At 34.6% G+C, this 16,325-nt stretch overlaps 1 protein-coding gene across 1 annotated transcript in view; it reads left to right on the top strand.

Annotated features, from left to right (window-relative positions):
* Window positions 1–16,325, top strand: part of ADGRL4 (adhesion G protein-coupled receptor L4) — a 114,978-nt gene that overhangs the window by 58,324 nt on the left and 40,329 nt on the right. The window contains exons 3-7 of the mRNA XM_003892108.3: window positions 785–937; window positions 7,948–8,018; window positions 8,929–9,108; window positions 9,220–9,403; window positions 10,816–10,932. Coding sequence (XP_003892157.1) covers window positions 785–937; window positions 7,948–8,018; window positions 8,929–9,108; window positions 9,220–9,403; window positions 10,816–10,932 — 705 coding nt within the window. The remainder of the gene's footprint in view (window positions 1–784; window positions 938–7,947; window positions 8,019–8,928; window positions 9,109–9,219; window positions 9,404–10,815; window positions 10,933–16,325) is intronic.

The following is a 16,325-nucleotide window of genomic DNA, read 5'->3' as shown; positions in this document are numbered from 1 at the left end:
TTGGGACTTGAGCTATGTTTTTTAACCCACAACAGGGTTTCATGTCACTGGAAAATATTCTCCTCCAGACCATTATGATAATCTCTAAGCAGCACATATATTGCAATCAATTTATTTAACAGATAATATAAATTTGCCTTCTGATATTTAAAAAGGGGTTATGAATCTTTGTCGTCCCTGATAAATTATATTGTAAGAGTATAAAGGTAAAGACTGTATTATTTACTTTTTAATTTATTGTATTGTATACTCTTCTGTGGACCAATATAATGCATATAGTTGTAAATAAATGCCTTAATGAATACATGAAAAGATTGCATGCTGAGTAATGCAAATTTTTTCTGTGGAACAATGGATGAAAATAAATAATACATGATAAGAACATGTCAATTTGTAATTTCTGATTTTTCATTTTTAATTTATATTGTGCTTTTGATGGATTATAAAGAGTACTATAAATTCAAAATGAGCATATATTTGTTGACATGGTTATAATTAAATTACATATAAAAATTTGAAAGATATTGCCACATAGATTTAATAGTTACATCTAGTGTTTTAAAGTAAGAGATCCTATTTTGCTTTGCAAATACAAAGAAGATCTCATATTATAAACAAGAAGAAGACAAGTGTGGAATACGGATTCTTTAGTACTAAGGTTTGTAGATATAAACATTATATACCTTAAACTATTTAACAGTAAAAATTCCAAAATACTGATGGAAAATAGTCGGAATTTATGTCAATTCTATAAAAATAATCTTTTAAATTGATATGCCAACAGATGATAATGAATGTGGAAATTTAACTCAGTCCTGTGGTGAAAATGCTAATTGCACTAACACAGAAGGAAGTTATTATTGTATGTGTGTACCTGGCTTCAGATCCAGCAGTAACCAAGACAGGTTTATCACTAATGATGGAACCATCTGTATAGGTAAGTTCGGTTATCTAAGTTAGAATTTGCACATATCACTTATTGTTTATTACCCCCAGAGGTAAAACATATTCAAACCAAATTCTGCCAGACCTTGATTGTACCCTAGGTGTTAAGTACTTTCAGAAATTTACTTAATGTCTTTATTTCTCCAGTGTGTTAAAGTCTATGAGATATTTATCCGAGGATACAGGAAAAAGGCTTTTTTTTAATTTTTGAGAGAATAAGTTTGCAAAAATATAAAATAAAAGAGAGAGAAATGTTCATGGAGCCTTGAGATCTAGTATAGTGGCAAACAACAGAATAAATGTTTATACTTTAGAATAATTTAATACTTCAAGAAAATTGTCATTTGCATTAAAAGATATTGATGCCTTTGGAAATACGCACCCTGTGATGGGTTCTACATATTTTTCAGACAATCATCATTTATAAAATAATTGTTCTAGTGGTTTTATCTCTGCTTTGATAAAAGTCACACTTCAGATACACATTAAGTTTTTCTGAACACTATAGTCAGAAAATTATTTATAAAATCATGTAGGGTCACGAAAACATCCTTTGTAGGAAAAATAATTTCAATGTAATTTTTAAGTGATTGTTCACTTATTGTGGGTCTAAAGGGAGGACCTAGACGATTTTTAAAAATATCCTTCTGTTGTAATTTGGTCATGCATGTGATTGATCAGATCCTAGAGAATTGGATTCCAGCCTGAGAAAAAATAATTATTTACAAACTTCAACAGATGAATAATTTTCAGAAGCGAATTCTCTGGAGCCAAAGACTTTAACTTTGAAAATAAATTTTAAATCATCTTAAGCATGGTTTCCAAAAAATATTCAACTCATCAATAACTATTATAATTAATTATGATTGGTAATCTACAAAATTAATAGGTATGCAGAGGCCCTGAGAATGTAATCATATAGCCAAGGTTAGACATGGGAATAGAATTCAGGAACCTACATGCAACATAGAGAAGGCTAATGTGCTGCTTCTAAATTATATAGCTAGATAAAAGAGATAGATATTCAAGTTAATCTCGATCACACTAAAGCCTTTGATTAGTGTCCTAGTGAGACCTTTTTTTTTTTGAGACAGAGTCTCGCTCTGTCACCCAGGCTGGAGTGCAGTCGTGGGATCTTGGCTCACTGCAACATCCGCAACCTCCGCCTCCCAGGTTCAAGCAGTTCTCCTTCCTCGGCCTCCCAGGTAGCTGGGACTACAGGTGCATGCCGCCACACCTGGCTAATTTTTTGTATTTTAGTAGAAATAGGGTTTTACCGTGTTGCCCAGGCTGGTCTCAAACTCCTGAGCTCAGGCAATCTGCCCGCCTCGGTCTCTTGAAGTGCTAGGATGGTAAGCTATGAGACAATATTCAAAATATGTGTATGTGAAATGTCTGTATTAAAGAAATCATCCAGTCTCATGTACCCACGCTTCACAACATTTACTCTGCTATGTAAAAAAAAGGGAGATTTTATTTTCCTCATTTTATTGCCAATGAAGTGAAGGGCTACTCTAGATTCATACATTTTGGATAAAGGTAAGGCTAGACTCACAGTTTTATATCTAAAAACCCTTTGTTATTTCCATGGAATACTTAAATGTGTAGTAGACCATTTAAATATCTCTTTGATCTGAATCATCCAGATACACTGGATCAAACTTTGCAAGGGTATAAAATATTTAAACATATGAGAAAATAATGCTATTACTGTTGAATGGTAAATTTACCTTTAGTGTTTCTAGAGAAAAGTTTTATTGCAATATAGCATAATAACATACTCAGGAAATAGGAATCAATGAGATTCTGCCCAGAAAACTTACAGTACTTCACCGTTTGTTCTTCTCAAGCCTATATTATTGTTATAGTCTTAGAATGTCGTATAATGTGCTTTTTACCTTTAGTAGTTCAGTTCTAATATGTAGCCCTGCAAACTTTAGGGGAAATGTTCCAGTCAGTGAAGAAGTCTAACGTGTAACAACTTAATCACAGTAATTTAATACAGTTTTAACTTTGCTCTCCATTCCCTAATGTCTCTTGTTTGTAGAATACATCTGTCTTTTTATTTGATCATGTTTACTTTTAATAATTCTCAACTCACAAAGGGTTATATTTCTCTGTTCATGTTCCTTGAAGTAGAGAATTTCTGCACTAGAAAACACTGAATCATAGATACAGAGAAAACACAAACACACAAAGATAACTGAATGGCAACATTTTATGGGGGTAGTATATTTGTAATTGAAGACTCTTTCTCTTGATACTCAATTTCTATTGCGGTAAGGTGGAATGGGCCTAAGTTTGTGCTAATTCCCTTTTTAGCTATTTTAAGTAGTTGGCAAATGCACTAACCTTATTAAAGCCTAATGCCCAGTATTGAGCCCTTCTGTTTCTACCTGGTTTTTTTGATGGATTATTCAGTGAAAAACTCGTTCTCTAGAAAAATGTTATTTCTCATCAATTTTTGTTGTCCTTAAGGATTAAGCTTTTTTGAGAAGCAGTGTAGCTATTTCGTTTTATTTCAGTCCTGCAGTAATTTTTGTTGCACAATATCATAATCCTCAGGGAATCTGAACAGAGAAACATAAATCTATTTCCTTTTGCATTAGTGTATCACCTTACAGTGTATTGCTTCTGATTTGAAATTTTAGCTTATCCTTAAATTTGACATTTCTGGTAATTATAGTCATTAAAGTCTCTATGAATAAAAAATGGAAGACTTTGATATAGGGCAAGGCATGACTCAAGCAAAATTCTTTACCTTTAGTCCATATTCAAATACTGTTTTCCACACATAAGGTCATTTTGCTGCAGAAGGTGCTGGGTGAGATTTAGCACTGCACATATTTCTCCTCTCCTTGGAATCACAGTAAAACGGAACTTCAGAAGTCCAGCTCCTGAGAAACCTAGTTACACACCAGAATTTCACAAATGGGAAAGTTGAGACATCCAATAGTAAAGTTAATCTGCTGAAACCAAATTAATAGAAGCCATGAATTCCTTCAATTTCACCATGTCTTTTACAGCTTTGTTTACTGCTTGTCATGTCCTACTGCCTGGAGTACTCTATGATAATTGTAGATTTTTTTTCTAGCTTTGAATAATATTAAATTTTGTCTTTGAAAATTATTTACTATAATTGAACATTTTATCTTTCTTTGGCAGTCTGTGAGTTACACATTAGAAAACTCTATTATTGATCATAATAAGAATCATAACCATCATATGATCATGTTTTGAAAGAAGATTATGATAAAATGTTGCTGGATTGGCTAATTATACACATGAATAAACATGACATTATTATCATCATCATTATTATTATTATTTTTGAGCTGAGGTCTCACTCTGTTACCCAGGCTGGAGTGCATTGGTGCAGTTATGGTTCACTGCAACCTGGAACTTCTGGGCTCAAGTGACCTTTCTGTATCAGCTTCCCAAATAGCTGAGACTACACTCCACAACACCTTGTCTGACTAATTTTTAAATTTTTTTTAGTAGAGAGAGGGTCTTGCTATGTTGCGCAGCCTGGTCTCAAACTCCTGGAATCAAGTGATTCTGCTATCTCAGCCTCCTAAAGTGCTGGGATTACAGGTGTGAGCCACTATGCACAACCAAGCATCACCTGTTAACAGAAATGTTGCAAATGAGTTAAGATTGTTAACGATATGCTTGCATTTAGTGATATCAAATTGTTAATTTAAAATCAAATTGTAAGTTGGTCGTGAGGAAAGTGGGTCAATCAGTAAATCAGGTCTGTCAAATCTAGCCGGACTTAAATAATTACCTAACAGAGATTTAGCTTTCATTATGATAGGAAAGAGGTTTTTTTTAATAGATTTGGAGATTACCAAGATATGGTAACCTAAAAGAAAACACTCTTTATTTATCTGTGTCTTAAAACATACTACACAAAGCTCCTGCTATTAGGAAAATATGCAATATGAGTAGAATCACCAGTCCTGATTTTCCAGTTACAGTATCAGGTGGCAGTGATATCCTAGGCACTATTCCACCTTCCCATACATTTTCTTGTTTGTTTATGAGGTAGAACTCTTTTGGGTTAGAAGCTGTCTTCTTTTTGAGACGGAGTCTGGCTCTGTTGTCCAGGCTGGAGTGCAGTGGCGTGATCTGGGCTCACTGCAAGCCCTGCCTCCCGGGTTCACGCCATTCTCCTGCCTCAGCCTCCCGAGTAGCTGGGACTACAGGCGCCCGCCCGCCACCACGCCCAGCTAATTTTTTGTGTTTTTAGTAGAGACGGGGTTTCACCATGTTAGCCAGGATTCTCTCGATCTCGTGACCTCGTGATCCGTCTGCCTCGGCCTCCCAAAGTGCTGGGATTACAGGCGTGAGCCACCACGCCCGGCCTAGAAGGTGTCTTTTTAAGATATTACCCAAGGTCATCACACAACTAATTAATGTTATACTCAATATTTGAATTTCGATCTTCTAATTAGCAATCCCAGAGACTTTTCCTTCAAGAAAGAGGTAACTGTAGGTTTTAGCCATTTGGACCTGCAAGAGAAATTAGTGTGGATCTTGCTGCAAAATGTAGCCATTTGGCACATTCATTGTAGCCAAGCCAGTTTCACTGGACATTAAAGTCCAAAGTGCAAGAAGGAGGATGGAAATTGAGTTCCTGGAGTCAAGATTTTTATGTTTCTCAGAGATTGGGTTTGGGATGAAGTTTCTAAGAACGTTGCACATTTAAAGGATTTGAAATTGAGAAAAATCACCATCTTGTTTACTGTTACCCATAGAAGGCATCTCACCTACAAAACAAAGGTATTCAAAGAACATAGTAGTTTTCTTGCTCATTAAATAAATTTTTTTATTGTTGTTTATGATACTTCATGGGTCTGTTCACACTTTCATTGGGGTGTTTTCCCAGTTGGAGTATAACATTTGGTGCTTCAACAGTTCAGCTCCAATAAAGACTTATCTTTGCTTTAGTCCTATATAGTTTTCTCACTTCATTGATTTCATGACAAATGACCACCCTAGTCTGCACTACCATCTGAGTGCTTCTGTCTTTAGCTCAGCCTAGAATGCTTTCCTTGATGGTTCTCCACATCCCAAGGTCACTTGTCACTACTTGTTCCCTACTTCATTTTCTGTTCACTCATTTTTGTGGAGTGGTAGGTCCTGAATACACCTAGAAATGAGAGGATGAGGGGTGAGGGGTGGTACAAGAGCATTTGTGTTTCTTTAGAAGTGGTGAGCTCAGATTTCTGGGTAGTACAGATTTTGAATATATATACTTGTCAGAAGAACAAGAGCTGTTCTAACCTTTTAGGCCTGGGCTATTAGCTGACCTTGTAAATCTAGTACCATCACCTTTCTAGTGAATGGAACTTTCTTTAAGAATCTAGCAAGAGGTTCACTTTCAATTTTTGGTTTTGGTGGTGTGAATTTGGATGTGTTTTCTAGATCTTTGTTGGATCTGTGAATGAGAAATAGGAACAGCTGCATTTAAGATAAGTAGTTAGATGACATTTTAAATTAGACTTTGATTACACACCCTTTTTCCACTGCAAAGAGTATTATGACACCCTATTAGTTTTAAATCAAATTATAAATTTAAGGTTAGATGTTCATTTATTAATTTAATATAAGGTATCTTGAAGATGTCAGACCTGGGGTAGAAACATAAAAATTTTGCATTAATTCAAGGTAATGATCTAGACTCTTCAGTTCCTTAGAATCTTTTTCTCTAGTAGCAGATTATTTATACTTTATTTATAATGTAAAGCATATTTCACTGTAGTAAGTAAAGTTTTAAGTTAAGAATATAAACTATGTAAGCTTAAAACCTAGGGCCTTTGTTACAGCCTCAGTACTTGGCTTTTGAGAATGTAAGACTTAATTCTGTATAATGTATTATTTTATTTATGATGATTGTGTGTTAAGAACCGTAGTAAAATATAACCTGAACAAAAGTAATAAGTTGTGATAAAATTTTAAGGGAATTCAATCACACATTCTACTACTTCTTAGTTTTTTAGATTAACTTACATGCAAAAATGAAGTTTTGGAAAGAAATTGGGTCACTCTTCTGTCCTCCAGATTACACTGAGTTGTTGAAGTCAGTTTAGTTTGATACTAGAAAACAAATAAGTTTAAATGTGTTTCTTAAGTTGGGTCTTTGTTAAATTATAACTAAGTGTTATATCATCAATGATGGAAATTACTGTAATGACTTTGTTGATTAATCATGCAATTCAATCTGAGAGTGTGGCCCATGAATAATATTTTCAATACTCTCTCAAAATTGATTGGAGGAATTAAATCTAAAAAGTACATGCAGCTAAGTTTGTTATGCCATTGTCTAAATGATGGTATTTCTCTAACTTTCTTATAAAATTTGACATGAAACCACTAATCATAAGTAACACTATTTTCAACAAGTTAGCAAGTATATGAGCACTAAAAAATTTTTTTTCAAATATTAATATTTCCAGATATAGATGAGTGCAGTGAGTCAGTTGTCTGTGGTGATCATGCCATATGGGGAAATGTGAATGGTGGGTATAACTGCTCCTGCAAAGAAGGTTATCAGACATATACAGGAAAATCACAGTTCATACCTAATGATGGCACTTACTGCCAATGTAAATTACATTATTAAATTATTTATGTGTGATCAAAGAACTATATAAAATATGTAGTACACAGTTGTGAAGTACCACAGAGCTACAGCTTCCAAGAAATGTGCCTGCATTCCTTTATGTTCTATGGAATAAAGAAATGAAAGCCTATTTTTTTTAATTTAATCAAAATTGTAGATACCATTTTATGGAACTAACATTCCTTGGTCCTTAGAACTCCTTTATTTCATTGTCCGTAAAATATTGCACATTCTAAAACTGAGGAGGAAATTCAAGTGTTAGAGAATGTCCTTTTAATATTTAAATAAGTGAGCAAGATCATTGGGATTTATATGATGAGCTTAGGCAAAATTGCTTTTTAAAACTTACTATCTAATCTGTTTTTTTCCTACAGAAAATGTGAATGCAAACTGCCATTTAGATAATGCCTGTATTGCTGCAAATATTAATAAAACTTTAACAAAAGTAAGTAGAACAGTTAACAATTTATTTTATTTGGACATTTTGATTTCAATTAAAATACTTTCAATGTCACACATTTCAAGAAGAGTAACCAGTAGCTGAACTTTAGGGAGGGTTGAAAACGTTTACATATAGAGATCTAAGCATCATGTTTGCATCAAAGACAGGGTTAATTTGAAAATCCCCAAATTATTTAAAAGGCCTTTTACATATTTAATATGCTACATTTTCATTACTCCATATGTTGGAAAATTCTTTTTATGTAAAAAAGTTGATTGAAAAATAGTGAAGAGATACTTTGACTCTAGACCCATTCCCACATTCTAAGTAGACATAATTGAATGCACCTAGATTTGGTACTTAAAAGAGAACATTTCAAAGAGCAAATAAAGTAGGTGATTTATAAAATAATTGTCATATGATTGAGAATGTGAATCTCAACATGAGTAATCAACTATCAGTTTAAAGCAAATTTTCATTTAATCACATTGTAAAGAGTTTTCTTTGGTTGATTAAAATCTAATTTAAAGTATTATCATTTATTGCTTAGGATATCAATATTTATAAGTACTAAGGAGTTCAAGTATTAAGGTAGATTCATTGGCTAGAATATAATTCTATACTGAAGAATAGGAAGTTATTTTGGAGACTCATTTTTTAAAAATTATTAATTCAAATATGCTCTGTTTCTTTTCTAAAGTAAAGTCTATGCTTTTAAGTTATTTGCTAATCTCTTGTAAATAAATTCAGGTTTCAGTGATGCATGTTATGGTTTAGGTTTATTAGTTTGATATTATTTATGTGTAGACCGAGAAAACCAACTCAGAATAAATTTAACATATAAGTTTTATTCTTTTAAAACTCCAGTAGAACTAATTTAGTTTCCTTTTTCTGGACTCATTTTTTTGCTCAGATCAGACCCATAAAAGAACCTGTGGCTTTGCTACGAGAAGTCTATAGAAATTCTGTGACAGATCTTTCACCAACAGATATAATTACATATATAGAAATATTAGCTGAATCATCTTCATTACTAGGTTATAAGAACAACACTATCTCAGTCAAGGACACCCTTTCTAATTCAACTCTTACTGTAAGTATGTTCAGCTTCAACTCTTAATATAATTGGGCTTTGAATTTTTCCTTTCATCTGTGATTAGTGTAGAATTCTAACGTTTCTAAAAGACATGCTTTTTTTCAATAGGAATTGGTGAAAACCGTGAATAATTTTGTTCAAAGGGATACATTTGTAGTTTGGGACAAGTTATCTGTGAATCATAGGAGAACACATCTTACAAAACTCATGCACACTGTTGAACGAGCTACCTTAAGGCTATCCCAGAGCTTCCAAAAGACCACTCAGTTTGATACCAATTCAACGGATATAGGTAAGAAACAAGGGTCCATTTCAAAGTAATCGTGTTTTCCAAATAAGCCATTTTCAAAGTCTTGGGTGGGGATTAGGAGGCATGGTGTTGAAACTAGTACTGATTACATTGAAAGTAGTTTTATTAGTGTAGAAATGAATGGTGATGCATACTGCAAGAGCACTGTGAATAAAGTGCTAGTAAAAAGGATAAATCCACAAGTGTTGTCTCCTTCCTATCATGTCCACCTTTTCTGATTCCTGAACTGTACAGCCATCAAATGGTCAGAGTACATTACTCCTTTGTCATTTTGAGTCCGTCATCTCATGACTTGTCAGGGTCTACCTTGACCAACGAATTTTTGGATATTGTTTGTTTGTTTATTTGTTATTTTGAGACAAAGTCTGGCTCTGTCACCCAGGCTGGAGTGCAGTGGCGCAATCTCAGCTCACTGCAAACTCCACCTTCTGGTTTCAAGCAATTCTCCTGCCTCAGCCTCCCGACTTGCTGGGATTGCAGGTGTGTGTTACCACGCCTGGCTAAGTTTTGTTCTTTTGGTAGAGATAGGGTTTCACCATGTTGGTCAGGCTGGTCTCGAACTCCTGACCTCAACCCGTCCACTTGCCTCGGTCTCCTAAACTGCTGGGATTACAGGCATGAGCCACCATGCCCAGCTGGATATAACATATTTAAACTTCTATTTAGGAATCCTTTGCATGTTGATAATATAAAGCAATCAACATAGCAAATTAGAATGTTTCTTGCTTCATGCAAATTCATACCTAAAATATTCAGAATCTTGTGTCAAATTGAGGATGCCTATAAAGTTTTTCCGAGGAAGCAAGGTAAGTTTGCTGAAATAATCACTGCATACATCTATACTGCATTTTCTGAGTGGCATTCTGCTGTGCAACCGCAGATTTAAAAAAATCTCATCAGGATTCATCATTTACTCTAAATCAAAGTTTCAAGGATTGTGACTAATATGTAAGTGCTCTATATTTTTATAATGTTTCTGCATGAAAATGGTGATAATACAGCAGGTCAAAGGAATTATCACTCAAACGTTTAATTAAATCACTCATTAGTGAGTTATAGACACTATTCTGTAAGACATTGTAGTTGCTTATCTTTGCTTTAGTAATTGTAATTTTACAGCTTCCTTGGTTACATACACATATTATATTTTATTTAATTCAAAAAAAAAGTTAAACCATGAGTGCCATAGTGAAATTAAAAAATTAAAACTTGAGTCAGATTTTTAACACATATATTACATTGTCCAAACATGTTAAGAATATGTTCACTCTACCTGCTATAAATAAGTTGAAACACAATAATGATGGATGAAATTATCTCTAAGCTAATATATTTACCATGCATATTGATTAAACTAATTTCAGGTTTTTTTTGTTTTCATGGTTTTGTTTTAGCTCTCAAAGTTTTCTTTATTGATTCGTCTAAAATGAAACATATTCATCCTCATATGAATGTGGACGGAGATTATATAAATATATTTCCAAAGAGAAAAGCTGCATATAATTCAAATGGTAGGACTTTAACAATCTAACAGACAATATATCAGTGAATTTGCAATAAATACTTATGCATTTGATTATGTCATATGTACATGGAACAGGTATGGTTTCCTATAAAAACATATGATGTATGTACAGTATACAGAATATCCATATTCTTACTTGAGATTTCCATTCTGATATAAATACTGGGGAGGATTTTGGCTGACAATAACTGGGTCCTTGTCTTAACTCCAACTTTTTTTACTGTCTGAAATGTTTGAAATTCTAACGAAAATATACAAAGAGCTCTGATTTTACTACTCCTTATACAGCAAAGTCACTATATTTGCAGTTCCTTTAATTTTTCTTCCTCAATAATCCATCATATTCTTCAGCATGAGACAAAATTTGTGATTGTGTGAGGAAGAAAAATAGAGATTTTTAAAAAATAGGGTTTTTTTTTACATGTTTGCTTTAGTTCTGGGAAACATGTGCATAACATGCAGGTGTGTTACACAGTTATATGTGTGCCGTGGTGGTTTGCTGCAGCTATTGACCCATCCCCTAAGTCCCCTCCCCTCTTTCCCCACCCCCCGGCAGACCCTGGTGTGTGATGTTCCCCTCACCGTGTCTGTGTGTTTTCATATTTCAACTCCAACTTATGAGTGAGAACATGTGCTGTTTAGTTTTTTGTTCCTGTGTTAATTTGCTGAGGATGGTTGCTTCCAGCTCTCATCCAAATACCTGCAAAGACATGATCTCATTCCTTTTTATGGCTGCATAGTTTTCTGTGGTGTATATATACCACATTTTCATTATCCAATCTATCATTGATGGGCATTTGGGTTGGTTCCATAACTTTGCTGTTGTAAATAGTGCTGCAATAAGCATGCGTGTGCAGTGTCTTTATAGCAGAATGATTTATAATCCTTTGGGTATATACCCAGTAATGGGATTGTGGGGTCAAATAGTATCTCTGGTTCTAGATCCTTGAGGAATCACGACTGTCTTCCACAATGGTTGAACTAATTTACATTCCCACCAACAGTGTAAAAGCGTTCCTATTTCTCCACTGCCTCACCAGCATCTATTGTTTCTTGACTTTTTAATAATCGTCATTCTAAGTGGCATGAGTTGGTGTCTCCTTGTGGTTTTGAGTTGCATTTCTCTAATGATCAGTGATGTCAAGCTTTTTTTCAGGTTTGTTGCCTGCACAAATGCCTTCTTTTGAGAAGTGTCTGTTCATATCCTTTGCCCACTTTTTGATGGGGTTATTTGATTTTTATTCTTGTAAATTTGTTTAAGTCCCCAGTAGATGCTGGGTATTAGACCTTTATCAGATGGATAGATTGCAAAAATTTTCTCCCATTCTGTAGGTTGCCTGTTCACTCTGATGATAGCTTCTTTTGTTGTGCAGAAGCTCTTTAGTTTAATTAGATCTCATTTTTCAATTTTGACTTTTGTTGCAATTGCTTTTGGTGTTTTTGTCATGAAGTTTTTGTTCATGCCTATGTCCTGAATGGTATTACCTAGATTTTCTTCCAAAGTTTTTATGGTTTTGGGTTTTACATTTAAGTCTTTAATCCATCTTTAGTTAATTTTTGTCTGTGGTATAAGGAAGGGGTCCTGTTTCAGTATTCTGCATATGGCTAGCCAGTTTCCCCAGCACCATTTATTGAATAGGAGATCCTTTCCCCTTTGCTTGTTTTTGTCAGGTTTATTGAAGATCACATGGTTGTAGATGTGTGGGGTTATTTCTGAGGTCTCTGTTCTTTTGGGTACCAGTATCATGCTGTTTTGGTTACTGTAGCCTTGTAGTATAGTTTGAAGTCAAGGAGTGTGATGCCTCCAACTTTGTTCTTTTTGTTTAGGATTGTCTGGGCTATATGGGGTCTTCTTTGATTCCATATGAAATTTAAAGTATTTTTTTTTCTAATTCTGTGAAGAATGTCAATGGTAGTTTGAATAGCATGGATCTATAAATTACTTTGGGCAGTATGGGCATTTTCACAATATTGATTCTTCCTATCCATGAGCATGGACTATTTTTCCTTTTGTTTTTGTCCTCTCTTACTTCCTTGAGCAGTCATTTGTACTTCCCCTTGAAAGTCCTTCACATCTCTTGTTAGCTGTATTCCTAGGTATTTTGTTCTCTTTGTAGCAATTGTTAATGGAAGTTTATTCATGATTTGGCTCTCTGCTTGTCTATTGTTGGTGTAAAAGAATGCTTGTGATTTTTGCACATTGATTTTGTATTGTGAGACTTAGATGAATTTGCTTATCAGCTTAAAGAATTTTGAGGCTGAGATGATGGGGTTTTCTAAATAAACAATCATGTCCTCTGTAAACAGAGACAATTTGACTTTCTCTCTTCCTATTTGAATACCTTCTATTTCTTTCTCTTGCCTGATTGTCCTGGCCAGAACTTCCAATACTATGTTGAATAGGAGTGGTGAGAGAGGGCATCCGTATCTTGTACCAGTTTTCAAAGGGAATACTTCCAGCTTTTGCCTATTCAATATGATATTGGCTGTGGGTTTGTCATAAATAACTCTTATGATTTTAAGATATGTTTCATCAACATTGGGTTTATTGATAATTTTTAACATGAAGGAATGCTGAATTTTATTGAAGGCCTTTTCTGCATCTATGGAGATGATCATGTGGTTTTTTGTCTTGGGTTCTGTTTATGTGATGGATTACATTTATTGATTTGTGTTTGTTGAAGCAACCTTGCATCCCAGGGATGAAGCCGACTTCATTGTGGTGGATAAGTTTTTTGATGTGCTGCTGAATTCAATTTGCCAGTATTTTATTAAGGATGTTCGCATCGATGTTCATCAGGGATATTGGCCTGAAGTTTTCTTTTTTGTTGTGTCTCTGCCAGGTTTTGGAATCAGGATGATGGCCAGCTTCATAAAATGAGTTAGGGAGGAGACCCTCCTCCTCAGTTGTTTGAAATAGTTTCAGAAGGAATAATACCAGCTCTTCTTTGTACCTGTGGTAGAATTCCAGAGACTGTGAATCCATCTGGTTCTGGGCTTTTTTTGTTTGGGAGGCTACTAATTACTGCTTCGATTTCAGAACTTGTTATTGGTCTATTCAGGGATTTGAGTCTTTCTTGGTTTAGTCTTGGGAAGTTGTATGTACCCAGAAATTTAACCATTTTTTCAAGATATTCTAGTTTTTTTGCATAAAGGTGTTTATAGCATTCTCTGATGGTAGTTTGCATTTCTGTGGGGTCAGTGGTGATATCCCCTTTATCATTTTTTATTGAGCCTATTTGATTCTTGTCTCTTTTCTGCTTTATTAGCCTAGGTTGTGGTATATTTTGTTAATTTTTTTTTAACCAGCTTCTGGATTCATTGATTATTTTTGGAGGATTTTTCATGTCTCTGTCTCCTTCAATTCTGCTCTGATCTTAGTTATTTCTTGTCTTCTGCTAGCTTTTGGATTAATTTGCTCTTGCTTCTCTAGCTCTTTTAATTGTGATGCTAGGGTGTTGATTTGAGATTTTTCTAGCTTTCTGTTGTGGGCGTTTAGTGCTATAAATTTTCCTCTTAATACTGCTTTATCTGTGTCCCACAGATTCTGGTACATTGTCTCTTTGTTCTCATTGGTTTCAAAGAACTTCCTGATTTCTGCGTTAATTTCCTTATTTACCCAGGATTCATTCAAGAGCAGGTCGTTCAGCTTCCATGTAAGTGTACGGTTTTGAGCAACTTTTCCAGGCCGGGCGTGGTGGCTCACACCTGTAATCCCAACACTTTGTGAGGCCAAAGCAGGTGAATCATGAGGTCAGGAGCTCAAGACCAGCCTGGCCAGGATGATGAAAGCCCATCCCTACTAAAAATATGAAAGTTAGCCAGGTGTGGTGGCAGGTGCCTGTAATCCCAGCTACTCAGGAGGCTGAGGCAGAGAATTGCTTGAACCCGGAGGTGGAGGTTGTAGTGAGCTGAGATCGTGTCATTGCCCTCCAGCTTGGGTGACACAGCAAGACTCTATCTCAAAAAAAAAAAAAAAAAAAAAGAAAAAAGAAATCAGCTTTTCCTTGCTACCTAACTAGCAAGTAAGTAGCTACTATTTCAATTTAATCATTTATCTGGTATTTTAGTGTAATGCATTTAGAAAAAAAACTCTGCTGATAGTAGAATTTTGTTGTTATTCTCATATAGGTAAAAATATATTACCTAGAGAAATAGGAATTATAAAATTTTTGCAAAGAAAATAATAATATTTCCTATTTTCTCTAGGTAATCTATTTTTACCTATATGAGAACAACAACAACAAAATAGCAAAATACAATGGAAAATATATACTGCAACACACATATTGTCTCATGGAGAGACACTGTTTCATAAAAAGAAGTATTTTCGTATCCTCTATTCTTTCTTGTCATGTTCTGCACAAAAGTGGGAAATAGCCATAAATGAAGTAAAAATAACTAAGTCATACTGCCATTGAACCCTTGGCTTTTACTCTATTATACCGTATTCTAATTACCCAAGCGCACATTTTGTGTTTACGAACAAATCCAAAGAATGTATTAACTGTTGAAATTTCAAAGACAACTTGGTACTGTTTGGAATTTGGATAAAAAGACATTGAAAATACTGATTATGGTGATAGATGATGAAATTGTTATGGAATTAATATCCTGAAGAAATTTTGTCTGATTGTATGGTAGCTTTGTTATATTTAATGATCCCATGGACAAAGTGACATTTGAAAGGGACAGTAATATTAGCTCTCAATAAAGGAGAGTAAGAAAATGTGTTTTGCTCAAGGTTATATCTTAAAAATAAGGACAAATCTAACACATTGATCAAACCCTCCCAAAGATATCTGCATGTATTTATTAATTTATTGAAAAAATTAGTTAATAAAACACATGCATTCTTTAAAACATAAACAGTACTATTGGTAGGAAAATAAAGGAGGTCTATGCAGCACAAGTGAATTTTATTTTTCTTTTTTGAGACAGGGCCTTACCCTGTTGCTCAGGCTAAAGTACAGTGACATGATCATGGCTCGCTGCAGTCTCGACCTCCCAGGGCTCCAGTGATCCTTCCACCTGAATCTCCCAAGTAGCTGGGACCAAAGAAACATGCCACCATGCCCAGCTAATTATTCTGTTTTTGGTAGAGACATGGTTTTGCCATATTTCCCAGGCCGGTCTCGAACTCCTGCCTCAAGTGATTCTCCCACTTTAGCCTCTCGGGATTACAGACCTGAGCCATGGTACCTGGGCCCTGGATTTTTAAATATATATTTTTTTATAGACTGAATTTTAGAAGCGTAAGGAGGAAGGGTTGAGAATGAACAGAACAAGATTCAATCCTCTAATCTATCGTTTTATGATAAAAAGATAACAGACTTTTCTTAAGAGATTTCACATATTTATTTTCAAATTACTTATGAA

This window comes from Papio anubis, chromosome 1, assembly GCF_008728515.1.
Source record: "Papio anubis isolate 15944 chromosome 1, Panubis1.0, whole genome shotgun sequence".
Taxonomy (NCBI): Eukaryota; Metazoa; Chordata; class Mammalia; order Primates; family Cercopithecidae; genus Papio; species Papio anubis.
The sequence above is the reverse complement of the archived record's forward strand: the minus strand, read 5'-3'. Positions and strand labels throughout refer to the sequence as shown.